The sequence below is a fragment of the Dermacentor silvarum genome, chromosome 8, assembly GCF_013339745.2.
Source record: "Dermacentor silvarum isolate Dsil-2018 chromosome 8, BIME_Dsil_1.4, whole genome shotgun sequence".
Classification (NCBI taxonomy): Eukaryota; Metazoa; Arthropoda; class Arachnida; order Ixodida; family Ixodidae; genus Dermacentor; species Dermacentor silvarum.
Window position 1 is genome coordinate 159319086 of NC_051161.1, and position 14403 is coordinate 159333488.

General features: G+C 46.1%; 1 protein-coding gene across 2 annotated transcripts in view; it reads right to left on the reverse strand.

The window, feature by feature from the left end:
- Window positions 1-574: 574 nt before the first annotated feature.
- Window positions 575-14403, reverse strand: part of LOC119461793 (putative methyltransferase-like protein 7A) — a 57613-nt gene continuing 43784 nt past the window's right edge. The window contains exon 2 of one of the 2 annotated variants that reach the window (XM_049672206.1): window positions 575-2077. In XM_049672206.1, coding sequence (XP_049528163.1) covers window positions 1844-2077 — 234 coding nt within the window. In that variant the 3' untranslated portion in view covers window positions 575-1843. The remainder of the gene's footprint in view (window positions 2078-14403) is intronic. The other variant, XM_037723175.2, reaches the window with a different exon arrangement.

The following is a 14403-nucleotide window of genomic DNA, read 5'->3' on the forward strand; positions in this document are numbered from 1 at the left end:
ACCATGTAGTTATTTATTGTCGAGACGCGACGTATCAGACACTCGTCGAGGAGCGTCGGAAGTCTTTACCACGTCGCCTCGCAACGCTTTTATATAAATAGGCATTTGGTGCCGCAGATAAACGTTGCCTCCCCTCCCTCCTGTCCCACCACGGCCTTTCGCGCGACGGAATTGATGCATGAATGAATAAATCATTTATTGAAAATTATATGTTGTATTAGTTATTCCTGGAGAGGGTCGGGCGGGTCCCTAGGAGTCGCGTTTGCTCTATATATATGGTGACTGTAAAGGAAGAAAGAGACGCTTAATTCTGCAGCCCTTCAGGGAGCGCGGCGCAGAACGCGCGTTTGCACTCCGCCTTGCGAATTCGCTCCCCGTGAAAGCGCGCGAGGGCCGCGCGCTTTCACGGGGAGCGAATTTCACATACAGCATACGGCGCGAGGCGACGATATCATCGCCGTTGACGTCACACGGAACCTCACGACCTCACGGCTACGGCGACGATGACGGCGGCGGCGACTCCGACGGCAGAAATCCGCTTTGGAGTGTCCATATAATTGCTATCGCAATAAAGAGAACGACCTTTCAGTACTGGCATTCCCCCTCTTACACGGCGCTGATGCACTTTCAGCTGGCCCGACAAAAATTTAAAAAATAGCTAAGGTTTAACGCTTGTAAACCTGGTTATCACGAGCGAACGGTCTGTTTGGCTTGGTTTTGCAAAGACTATGCAAACAGTGTTTCATTATTGCAGGCTTCCGCGCTCGGTAAGCTTCTCTATAACGTGATAATCTGGCCCCCCTTTGCTCCGGTGTTTCAGCAACCAACTTTCCTTTTAATGAGATTTCGCAGCCTGCCGTCTAGCTATATCTACTGGATGACTGGAGTCTTCCTGTCGCTTGCGCTGAAGTGCACGCACATACGGTCCAGCCGGCGCGCTATACATGGCGAGACTGAGCGACCAAGCGCCGGCGAAGCAGCCATTAAACCCTCGCCAAGTCGCGTGGTACCGCAGCGGCGAGGCTCCGAGCGAGCGCAGCTGCGACGCCTCTCCGCACCGGATCACGTGGCGTGACGTCACACCTGCCACACTTGCGCTCCGGCTGCTCGCGGTCCGGCGGCTCAAGCTCATTGCGACGCGATGAATGACCTTGCGAGACATGGCGCAGTAGAGCTTTTGCTCTAAAATAAAAATGTGCTACAAATGACAGGCACTTTCTGCGAGAGTATATATGGCAACAGAATTTATGTGGTATGTCGCGCACATGTTATTTAACATGCATAATGGAGGCGCTGCCTGCGACAATGTTTAACAGCCCCGCGTAAGTTATATATAGCTACTGACAAGTTTGCGTCACATGATTGTGATAACAAAATCGAGAATCTCGGCCCACCTTGTCGTTCACTACCGTTACCGACGGCTTATAATGCAATGTATGCGATTGATGCATAAGTTTGGATTTATTCATTAAAAAAATAGTGCGACGAGCCCAAAGAAGATAAGACGACAAAAGAAAAAAAAGATGATTATTGCAGCACTGTGTGCACTCAGCTATGATAGCCTCCGTAAAAAAAAAAAAAGAAAAAAAAGCGTTTACCTGACGCAAGGCTTCGCAAACAGATTTCAAATAAATAAGAGAACCAGAGCTACATTTCTCGTACATTAACGATAAAGAGGTTAGTTATTGTGTTTTGAATGGGGCGGTAAAATTCCAGAGCTTTAATATCTAAATTATGCACCGAAAAAAAAAAGAAAAACGCCGCGAATGGCAAAGACTGCCATGTAATACTGCAGCAATGAAACGCACAGTCTTTGGACGTCATAGGCCGCCGTGGGCCGCTTCTAGGCCACAGCGTAACCGTACACATGTCGTGTCAAGATGACGGGCATGTCGACGTTTGTCTCGTTCAAGTGCACCTCGGCGAAGCCGGCCTTCTTGATGACGTCTCCCGAGTCTCGGTTCAGGCAGCAGCCGCAGCAGATGATACACCACAGGGGGGTCAGCACGTTCTGCAATATCCTGCCCACGCTTCCCTTGGGCTGGGCCACGTGCTCCATGAACACCAGCCTACCACCCTGTTGATAAAAGTTCAATGTTGTTTTCTCATTGAGGATTCAACTCTGCACTACAACACAGGCAGACTTCGGCATTTCTTTGCCGTAATGTGAAACGACCGCTACACCACCAGATTCAGGAAGAGGAAAAAAGAGAAAAATACATAGGTAATTGTGTTATAACACATTTACCTACCTGCACTGCAAAATTTCTATTTAGCCGTTGAAAGGTTAGCAAGGATATAGTAAGTCATCCTGGCTGAACAGCGCTAGCACTATTTAGTCAGGTATAGTACGCAGAACCACTGCGCTGATTACAATAGTGAGCCAGTTAGGATCACTATAAAATGTAAATAATTTTGAGGGTTTTCTTCCCGTTATGGCTCGACAGTCGTGAACCCCGGAAGCGGACTGCCTACAACAGCCGTCATTTCGAAACTTGGTAATGCGCACCGCCAGGTATTAAGAGCAACTTCCGAGTTGCACGGCACCACGCGAGAATTGATGGCATATAGAGTTTATGGCAACAGGTGCTTAATAAACGATAAAATAGTGCAATCAGAAGTAACAGCATTCATTGTAGCTAGCCAAACAGCCAGGAAGCTTTTATGTAACTACCATCGCCCCCTTCCTGATGTTATAAAGCAACGATACAGTCTTGCGTGAAAGAAAAGCCGGCAGAAAAGGGAAAACGTCTTTCGAAAAAAATTGCTGCGATGGGTACGAAGACAATGCGATGGGTAGGCGGTGACGAAATTACGACAACGTTCAGTCATGGTCACGTGCGCAATGACGTAATTTTTACGCGCTGTGTGATACCGAAGTATTGGCGGCAATGAAAAGGACAAAATTATGGCATTTTCCGTGGTGTGTATCCGCGGTCCGCGAGGCGACTGCATATCGTACGAATGACAGCTATATTGGTATATACAATACGTGCAGGTTGGCAAATCTGACTTTTTAAATACAAATCGAATACCGATAGCGAGTATTGAAAACACAATATAATATAATATAATAACCGCATTTACAGTAGGAATATTCGTTTCTATATAATTAAGTACCATTCCTGCATTGAAAAGTCCAGCAAAGACAGCTGACTATCCAGAACAAAGAAGTTTTAAATATAAGGTCACTAATAGCCATTAAAACAGCATGAATAACCTCTTAAGATTTTTAGAACCTTGTTGCAAACAAGCTTTCCGCGAATTATTGACTGCTGGGATATCTGAAAAAAAAAAAGCTGATGAAGGACTTGTGTGTCGCAAACACACGTAAAAGGGTCCGTTGCAAAGAAAACATGACTGGTACGTCGCAGCATAAGAGCTAAAATGATATAAGACTACTTCTAAAAACACTTATTGACCGACTACAGGCAAATCTCACACATTATGTAGGCCTCCGTCGTGAAACCGTAAACAAAACTTGTATTATCCATCTTTATTTCTGCATTCTTTCGCAGACTGTTAGGCAGAGGACAGTGTTGGTCTCTTCTGTTCGGGGTAGAGGCAGATAAATTTTCGAGTTAATTTGATGTTTGCTTTCAGGAAAACGTGACAGCTGAACGCTCGAGAAAGGATAGCGTCAGTGGTTTTTTTTCGCAGAGATATGTAGATAGTTAGCGTGGACGTCCCCCGTTAACTAAGACTTTCTTTTCAGATTTCGCGAGTTCTAAAAATAACGCTGTATCAGGTTAGATACTGGTTATTCTGCAGTCTACTTCAGGTGATTTTAGAAATTGCCGGATGGTTGTTCCCGCACACACGCACACACGTGCGCCTTAGAAACGGGCTGCGCGGATCGCTTTTAGTAACGGTATACTCTACAGATTTCTCTTCTACGTATTATGTAAGGGTATGTCTAAGGCTGTGCGTGTCTCGCACGTGTATTTAGATGACGGCAGCATTTGAGTTTCATTTAGGGCGTGGAAGTACTTATAAATAAGCGCGAATCTTCTTGTAGTCTTTAACGTGTAATTTGTATATTCATTTATGCGTTAATAACGGATGATATGTTAATACGAACAGACAGATCGTGGCGTTTAAGGCGCATGATATTTAAATGACCATTTATTTGGGGTCATCCTGCAGTTAAGTAGGAGGATTATGGTGTTGTATACGTAGACGTGCAATGTTCTGCTCGTTTTTTTTAGTAGAGTAAGCGGAAGTTGTAAGTCCGACCCTCCCTCCAGTCCACTACATTTTCAGGTATGGAGTGCGCCTGACACCGGCTAATATATATATATATATATATATATATATATATATAGTCTCACCTCGTCTCACTCCAACGTACTGACCCATACTGCCGTACGCTGATCGACCGACTTACTGGCTTGGCAAGACCCCCCAACTGTCGCTTAAGACGACAACTTTCGCGTTTTAAGCTTCAAGGTGGAGAGTTATTTCGATCAATCTACCATCCTTCCGGTAACCGATGGGTACCAGTCATATCTCGCTCACTTCGGCTCCAAGTATTAGAAGGATTTCACGACGGCGCGACGGCTGGCCACTTGGGCTTTCATAAGACCTACGACCGCATCAAAACGCGTTGTTTCTGGCCGGGCCTTTCCACCTCTGTCGCCAAATACGTTGGATCTTGTGCGTCATGCCACCACAGAAAACGCTCGACATCCCTTTCAGCCGGTCCTCTGCAGCCTCTACCATGCCCGTCCACCCCCTTCGAAATTGTGGGCATAGACTTGTACGCACCCCTCCCCCTCACGCCTGCTGGTCACCGCTGGATCGTTACCGCAGTCGATCATCTAACGCGATAGGCTGAGACAGCTGCTGCTCTTCGCTCTAGTACTGCCTCCGAAGTGGCCGAGTTTTTCGTGCACAGTATCGTTTTGCGCCACGGCGCACTTCATGTCCTCCTGATTGACCGTGGCAAGACAATCCTATCGCATGTCCTTCGTGAAGTCCTCCAGGCCTCTGACACCACCCATAAGACCACATCAGTGTACCATCCACAAACAAATGGTCTTACAGAGCGTTTTCATTGAACTTTGTCCGACATGATGTCAATGTACGTTGGACCCGATCACACCAACTGGCAAACCATCCTACCTTTCGTGACGTTTGCGCATAAAACTGCTGTCCAACGTACAACCAATTACAGTCCTTTTTGCTTGTGTACGGTCGTGCACCGTCTTTCGTCTTGGACACTACACTCCTTTTCGCACCTGCTGCTCCATCCGCGCCCCTTCCGGAAGTATTTGCTGCTCGCATCTCCCGCTGCCGTGAAATTGCCCTCGCCAACACCGCTACCATTCAGGACAAAAGGAAAATTCGCTATCATGTGACGCGTCGCGTTGCTTCGTTCCGCCCAGGCGACGAAGTTCTTTTGTGGACACCTGTTCGCGCACCGGGGCTCTGTGAAAAATTTCTCCACAGATATCCCGGCCCCTACACCATTTTGCAAAGAACTTCGGCCGTTACCTACCGCGTCACTCCTGTCAGCTCAGCTACTGATCGCCGCCGCCGCATTACGGAAATCGTTCACGTACCTCGCCTGAAACCCTACATGCGCCGTACGTACCCTTTCTAGTTTGCGGGCACTGCTCACCGCTTTCCTGAAAAGGGGAAGTTAGTGTGAGCGCATTTTGGGCATATCGTCGTCGTCATCTGTATATACAACTCATCATCATCTTTTGTCTCGTGCGGTGCTTCGTCTCTGTCTCGGGCGGCTGCTCGGAAATAAAGGCATCGCATCGGTCGACGTCTCACAATATATATATATATATATATATATATATATATATATATTTCGCCGAGAGCTAGTGGGGCTATACTAGTCAAGGTGCCACCAAATTAGGAAGGCCCACTAAGCTTCAACAAAGTCACTCCCTCACCAGAACAGGAATAGGCCTCCCTGGTGCAGTATTCGGCCACTACCTCCATAATCGCTCCAACAATTTACCCATGGCCCTCAGTCCCCAGCGGCTGCGGAGCACCTGACCAAAGCGGCGGTCAGACCTGCTACGCGGCACAGAGGGTGCTAAAAATCGCCGGGTCCAGACAGGCCGCCAATGAAAACTGAACCTGGGGTGCTATGCAGGATGCGCAGAGTTTCTCGTTCGCACGAGTTTTATCCGAGTTTGCTCGATGGCAGTCAGTGAACGGAGATAGCACGGAACGTGCAATAACGGCAGGCAAAAAGAAATGTCGAGATAAAGCCGCGTATGAAAACATGAGCGCACCCTGCGCAGCACAGTGCTTCCGCGCTTCAAGCACAGTGGACTGCGCAACAAAGCGCGCTAGCGCCGCGTATTGTTATCAACGCATTATCGCTATTTAGCAATACCCTGACTGTCCCGCTGTCTATCTGCACACTTGCCGTGAGCCGTTTGCCACGCCTTTCTCGGGCGCGTCATGGGCGTGCCTGCTCTTTCGAGCATTATCTTTCTATCCTCCGTCGAATGCGAACAGGGCACATGCGGTGCATTCTTGCACCTGCACTTTCCCTCAGTCGAATACATTGAAATGCAACAAATAAAATAACAAACATTTTATTTCTTAAAGTATCGGTTTTTCGTTTTGAATGCTTTAAATTTGTGATGACAAACGGACACCGAGTGAATTATTAAATTTTGCATTTTTTTGTCGCGAGTGGCGACAGTGAGGCGAAAGCTTGCAACCTGATACATTCTAGAGTTTCGCACGCACGAGGGAGTTCATACGGTGAGCAGTCACCAGGGGTGCTGCAGTGCTATTCTTGATAAAATCGATGCGATAATGACGCATAAAGTTAATCATGACAATGATCTCTCCATTCCTTGTCTATTAGGGGAACGGCAACGCAGCGCTGCGGCATGGCTGTTCAGCGCAGGTGCTTTCACTGAGGCGGCTATTAAGGCCGCCGCTTTACCAACTGAAACGACACTCTAGTCATAGAGACGGGGGCCACGGCTGTCGCTGCAATTGCTGTGCGGTATTGTAGGGTCCGTAGTGACGCAGCGCACCAGTTCATTTGCGTGCGTGAAGTGTCCGCTATGCATTTCGAAGAAGAGCGTGCTGTCCAGCGACACAAATCATCGCTTGTCCAAGCTTGCCCAGTGAAGGTGCCTCCGTGCGCATGTACGCAGAATTTGAATGCGTTGTTCACTCTAGTGTGCTTGCCGATTGCCTCTGCTGGTGAGCTAACAGCGACCGCACTCTAAGCCAAAAGAGACTAACGGGGGTATAGGGGTTAGTCCTTTGAGGGACTAACTGCGTTGCCACAACCATTACTCCCTTTAGGGACCAACGGCAAGGGGATGAACTGTTAGTCCCCTAGCAGTTACTCCCTTGGAGATTAACATTTCATCCTCCAGGGAGTAACTGGAGGGACCAAAAGTTAGTCTCCCCAGTTGCTCCCCAGAGATTAAATGTTAGTCCCACCAGCTGCTCCCCGAGGACTAAATGTTGGTCCTTGCAGTTACTCCCCAGGGGATGAACTGTTTAGTACTCCGTATTGGTGTTACTCCTTATAGGGTTAATTTTTTGTCTCGAACATGCTCTTCAGAGGCCCAAGACATGATCAGAGCTGCTTGGGCTGGGATTTTTTTTTTATCTCGAACATGTTTTTCAGACACAGAACAAGAGCTGCTTGGGTGCTTGTAACATAAAATATGGAGAAAATATAAATAGAACACTTTATTTTTATTTTTTTACAGTAGCAACGTGTGTGACAGGCGCACAAGTGGAGTTGGCCACACACCACTGTTAACACCGACCATGTGGCATGGTCAAATGTTCTTTGTGCCTTTGGTGCAAAAACAATGTCGAATATCCAGTAAAGGGCAATCTGCATGGAAAGGCCAGAGGCAAGGTCATCTTCGTCAATCTTGATCGATTCGAGCTGTACATGGAGGGCTCTTGCTTGCAGCAGGCTAGTTCCCTCGTATTTCACCGTAGGCATATGATGCGACGCATCTGGGTGCTGCAAAAATAAATGATAGGGTTGTAAGTGTCAAAGCCAACACATGATTATGAGGCACGCTGTAGATGAGTGGTCCATGCAACAGGTCTATTATCAGCATGCAAGTTACATATAATCTTACGTAAGGGGAAATAAAAGCCTCCATCCTCTCCTTCACAAGGCTTGACAGTCAAGCGCACAATCTGAAGCTGTAGGCTTCAGGTCTGAAACGAAAAGCTTTCACAAATTATGCATGAACACCCTACACCCCGACTGCAAGACCTTATACATGAACACACAGGCACTGAAAGACAATTTACATTGCAATTACAGTGGAACCCCGATTATAAGGCTTTGAGGGGACCACACAAAACCGCTCTATAATCGGGGCATCGTATAATAAAAAAAAACTAAGAATATAGGCAGTGACGATGTCTTCCCCAAAAAACAGGTACAGACTGCCTGACTGCCACGGCACGAACCTGCACTGCTTGCAAGGAAGGTAGATTAAATTATTCAAAAATTGTGGTATTTATTCGATTGTAACACAAGTGTACTTTTTTCACAATTTTCGTTGCTTGAACCATGACCCTTGTGTTCATTCGAATAACATCAAAATTGACCATTTAAAACAAATCTACTAAATCCCACGATTTCTTGCATTACGTTGGCAACCTGTAACCTTACGGCTCGATCCAATCCATGGACAGGTCGACCGAAGTGCTAACTTGTTTTTGGTTGGAATCGGCGCTGTTTTCACTGTGCTTGTGACTGGTTACGGTGCTGTAATACCCTATAACCTTTTGTGGTTCGACTCAGTTCATTCGCGGCATTATGGCAACGCAGCACATTCAGTATGACGGTCGCTTCGGGAGACGAGCAATTTTGATGGCCGAGGAGCTGGGAAAGAGGCCACACAACAAGAATACAAACATTTCTGATGCTGCTAATTTTTGTAATAGCATAACACTTCAATGTTTGAAACAGTAAGGCGGTGCACAAGGAACCCGAGAGCAGATTCAGAAAGCGTTCGCAAGCAAGAATTTGTAAAAGTGGTGATTGGTCAACCAGGGGGGTCGGTCCACCCATGAAACAGGATGCAGAAACCAGGGTGCTGGCCAGTCAAGAAGTGCTGTTATGAAGGCTTGCACATAGAGAGCTTTGTGAATTTAAGTCGACTCATTTGTGCTAGCCAAAACAGATGTCAAAGGGTACAAGATGCTGTTAGTAGTACCAACATAAACAGAGCTTCCAAGTTGCCTTCCAGAACCAACAGAACAAACTCCAACAAAAACAGAGAGAATTAATTATGGCAATGAAAACAGCAAAAGCACAAACACAGGACATTCCACATAGTCAGTGCCACAATAGCTATAAGTCAAGATACATTTACTGGCGATTGCGGACAGCTGCACTTTGTTCCAAAAATTCATCATCCGTGTTGTGAACTACTTTGGCTGTATTGGTTTCCACTCGACAAAGAGCAGCAGTGTCTGTGGATTGCTAACAGCAATTGGAAAATCTTCTATCTGATCACTTGGCGTGGAAACAAGCATAGGAGTGCCGGTGTACGGGCAACCCAATGCAACCCTGAGAAATTTAAGTGCCAGCCGTTATAGAATATTTGCATGAGCTACCGGCATAGTTCTCATGCATTTCAAGTCCACTATGTCATGCCTACGTCCACTATGTCACACCTATGTTGGTGCTCTCCCAGGCACATGTTGAGGCACCGGCCAGTCTGCCCCATGTAAATCTGACCAAATATACACATGATCAAAGGAATAGACCACACAACCCCTGATGGATGAAAGACAAGTTTTGTGGTATCTTTAACTAAGCAAGCCTCCCTTGCCTGGATGTCTTTCTCAATTCGCTTGTGGATTGCTATGCACATATATAACCAGAAAGAAATAATGTAGACAGGATATGCACGACAGTCCGTAAGTGAACTGTGAAAGGCGAGCAGGCGAGCAAGCGAGGCTTCTTTGGTTAAAGGTACCACTAAATTTGTCCAGTGTTTGTCCGAGGCTGTGTATTGTACTCATTTCACATGTGGCCAAATGCACATAGTACAGACTGGCCAATGCCTAAGTATGTACTTAAGATATTAACCATATTTGGCTGAAAAGGCCAGTATGCTCATCCGTCTTGGCCGTGCATTCCAGCAATAGGACTTCTGGCCAGATTACACGATCGTCACCTATTTTTCACCTGCAGTGGAAAATTGACACATGAAATCGGTGAGGCACACTGCATAAATAAAAAGACGTGTGCGCCAGCCCCATTAGTAATGGTCTGCCTTCTCTCACAGTGTAAATTTTGTCTTGAAAAGTTACATGAACTGACCGGCAAACTCAAAAGGACGCTACAAATTTCACCTAGTGGACACGGCTGGTTCTCAGAAAATGCACAAATACAGGGATGGGTATCTGTTGGCATACTGTAGTAATAGTTGGCGCAAGTTAGCTTCGACATTGCTGCCATACTTCAGCTGTCGCAAGGCTACACCTTCACATTTCATTTCAAGAAATTTAAGCTCATCATATGTGTATTTGCCAGTGGCAGTTAATCTGAGGACAAGACAGAAATTATTGTAAATAGCAATGCTAAAGTAACAATGGTAAGCAAAGGTAAGCACGCTGCACACTTAGACCTGTGACATATTTGGCACACTACAGTTCGAATTCTAACATGCACAAAAACTGCACATGTGTGTAGCATAAACAGAGAAAAAATACAGAAATAAAAGCTACAGCATAAAGAACAGTTTCAAAACAATAAAACGAAAGTAAGGAGAGTAATATACTGTGTGCAAAACAAAAATAAGTGAACTTGCAGCCAAGTGATTGAAGCGAGAAAAACATGCTAAACATCAGGACATGTTAGGTATAGTTTTATATAGAACACAATAATGTGTGCATAATGTTATGAACACAAATAAGCAGCAAGTTGAATAACATTGCATAACTATTTAGCCTATTTAGTAAGCTGAGTTGAGTAATATGTCGATAAGCTTATACACAAATCATACTAAGATCGTAGTTTCTGGTACACGTACACTTCATACATACCTGACATGACATCCAGATTACACCCTGTCCTGCTGTAGCCATGGCTGCGGGATCCCTGCATTTCCCTGCCATTATGTTGACACTGCTATAGGGTCACGGTCTCACCACTGCAAAATGAGTAGTGTGTTAACTTATAGCATTGATTGGCACAATAAAACTGTCATATTGTGAACACATGTAAGGTGCACATAAAAACATGTCTGGACAAGTGCAGGGTGGCAACGGAGCACAAGGTCGAGTCACTGAAGAATGTCATGATAATAGGGACCCCTTCATCAAAGTAAAATTTTGAACACGCACGCAGCAGCACATACAAGAAATGTTTGTTTACATACTAGAGTTTGCTTTCATGACTCAGTTTAAACAACTTTCCCCTGCCATGTTTAGTTACGTCATAGTTATGGCAACACCCCTTGTTTTGAAAAGAAAGCTGTACTAGTAGCAAACTATGACTGCTTACATTCTCGTTTTCTCCTCAAACTGCTCGTAAACCGAAAACCTGGTAAGCATAGATTATTTACAACGTCGAAGAGTTTATAAGCGAAAAAACGTAATTGCCGTAATAATCGGTGATGAGACAGATCAGTCGTTATTATGCAACTTCAGCAGAAAAGCGGAAGCGCACGTACAGGTGAACACGATTATTTTCGAACGTAATTTTTCTCATCGGGAGAAAACGCTTATCAGGATATTCAATTTCGCATCAAAGCAATAAATTTGCCCAAATAAATTCTGACAAACAGCGCGCAGCATGCACAAGCACAGGTTTCACTGTTGTCGCAGAAGTTCAATTTCCTACGTTCGCAAGGTACGCTATGCACACGCGAGGAGCACGCACAACACACGTGTACTTAGCAAGCACGACTGCTTACCTTTTCAATGGTACGACGCTCTCCAAGTTGCCGGTGCTGCGTAGACGACATTACTCCCATCATAGATGTCACTGCGTAGTGGACGAGCTGAGGCACGCTAACAATACGCATTATTTTTTTTCGACGTCCACCCAACTTTCCACGACAACCAGACAAAGGCCACGACATAAAAATCGTTGGTCCACATTTGCCTGGCGCGCCACGCATACGGCGAGTTCGCAGCGAGACACGAGGTATCTTCTGGCACTTTTGTGCACGCTAACTACGTCCCGTTTCATTACAGCAAACACAAAAACACACGATAGAGAAAATATATCGTAAGCAGCGCGGTTGCAGCTCGCACAGACCAACCGCCATCTTAAAGACTGGGGAAAAACAACAGCGCCACCTGCATACTTGTGAGGTTGTTGTGGCCTCCGTGATGCCAACAATATTCACCAGTAAACTCATGTATTGTGCCGTGTTACGCCCAGCTACGTATATATGTTGCGAGGTAAAACAAGCCACCGAACAGTCCACATTTTACGCTATAGTTTATCGTAGAAATAAATTCTATGACGTATTTTCTTTTTTTGCATTGCTTCCGTGGTCTGCAGCCAGCAAAAACATGGCCTTAGAGATCGGGTTACGTTATCCTTTGAAAGCCGTCGCTGGGGCGTGAGTTGAATGATATTGACTGCCTGCGCCATCACTTCGTTTTAGATAACTTCCGGCTATCGTTAACATCAGCTGTAGGCTCAGAAATTGTCGAAACGATCTCTGCAGTGTGCCTCAATCGTGGTTTTCGCATAAACCTCAGCATTGCTTTTAAATCAACATTTTTGGCAAACTATGTAACACTGCGATTTGCCTGTAAATTGTGCTCGATATGATAGACTAATAATCTGTATTATTAGCCTCCCCCCGCACCCCCCCTCCCCTAAAAAAAAATCAAAGCCCTTCCGCTATGTGAAGATCGAAGACCAGCTATGGTCTTCGATGGTTCTCGCTATCTGCTGTTTGTCGCGACGTTGTACGGGGTGCCGCGTAGCTTCGCATTTTATTGCGATGTTCTCAGGCTATTTTTGTTGCAGGTTGTTCGTTAATGCACGGACTCGACTGCAGCTTCAGCCGCTGACGCTTTGGTGTTTTGCTTGCATTTACATTTGCATGTTTTGCATTTACATCATTTGTGTGCATGCGTATCTATTTGCAAAACGTAGTCCCCCTACGCCAACCCGCAAGAAAATCTGGCTCGTGAATAGACATGTGAGCGCGTGCAAATGCAGGAGGCAGTATGCATGCATGCGGCGTTCTGTAGGAGAGCAACGGTTGCATGACGAGAGCAAGCGTTGCCGTTCGTCCTTCCGTTGCTCCCTTTCAAACCGGAGACTAAACACTTAGTCCTTCGATTTTCGACATGTCAGCCATCTTGTTCCAGTTGGTCCCTCTGGGGACTAAATGTTAGTCCTGAGGACTAAAAACTGCAGTTACTCTCATTTTCTCCATTTTTGGCTTAGAGTGCGCAGATGGATATCGTAACGACAGCGCAGCAATCGCATTTTGGTGGGTGAGGGCTCTTGTGTGCAGTTAGGAAATTAGACTTCAAACGCAGGAAGGTGTTGCAATTGCTTAGTGTGCCGTGGTTGTGATGAAGAAATTCTATCGCACTGGGTGTGTTTGCGCTGACCGCTGACCGTGTTTGTGACACTGCGGCTCCGATACATCACTGATGACAGAGCATCCATCTCAAATGACAGCTGCGATACGTTGTCCTTGGAAAACACTACGCACTGATCAGGATCGTCGTCCACCGCGGCGCATCGACGCCTTGCAAGCAGCTACAGTGACGTGCGAATAATTATTTGCTGTGCGCTACGTCGCCACAATGCAGGCAATGAACCGTGTTGTGCGGCTATCAAAGCCCAAGAAGATATATGCAGAAGCCAGCGAAAGGCGACGCTTTTTTTTATAGTGGTGCTCAGTGGATCACCGATGACAGTGCGTTGTGCGTGTTTTATTTCGCCTGTCAAGATTGTTAATGCCTCTCAGTTCCGCACCACGTCGCTGTTGCCGAGAAATAGGTTGGGCGTTTCTGAACGGTGGTGGGCGCGCACAAGAGTTACACAAGGTCGATCCACATAGGTCGCGAAGCTTCGGGCGAAAAGCGGTTCAGAACCAATTGTCACCGACATCAGCAAGGGTGGTTATGGGAGCAGCGATTGAAGCGCGACTATGTTTGGAGGGAATAAACACTGGGAAACAAAAAAAGCGTTTTTAAATTAAAGCGAGACGCAGTTAGATTCATTCAACGAAAATAAAATTCCTAATTCATTTTATGTATCCATGCCGAGAAAAGATACAACTGTATTTTACTAGATCATTATCAATATATACGTTTTTTCAGGGCCCACCGTGAGAGCGCCTAACGATAGCGGCGGGCGTTGACGCCGCTATCACTCGCAATGCCATGCAACTCTTGGAGTGCGTGGAAAGGCGCGCTCGTAAAGTTCACCTGTTA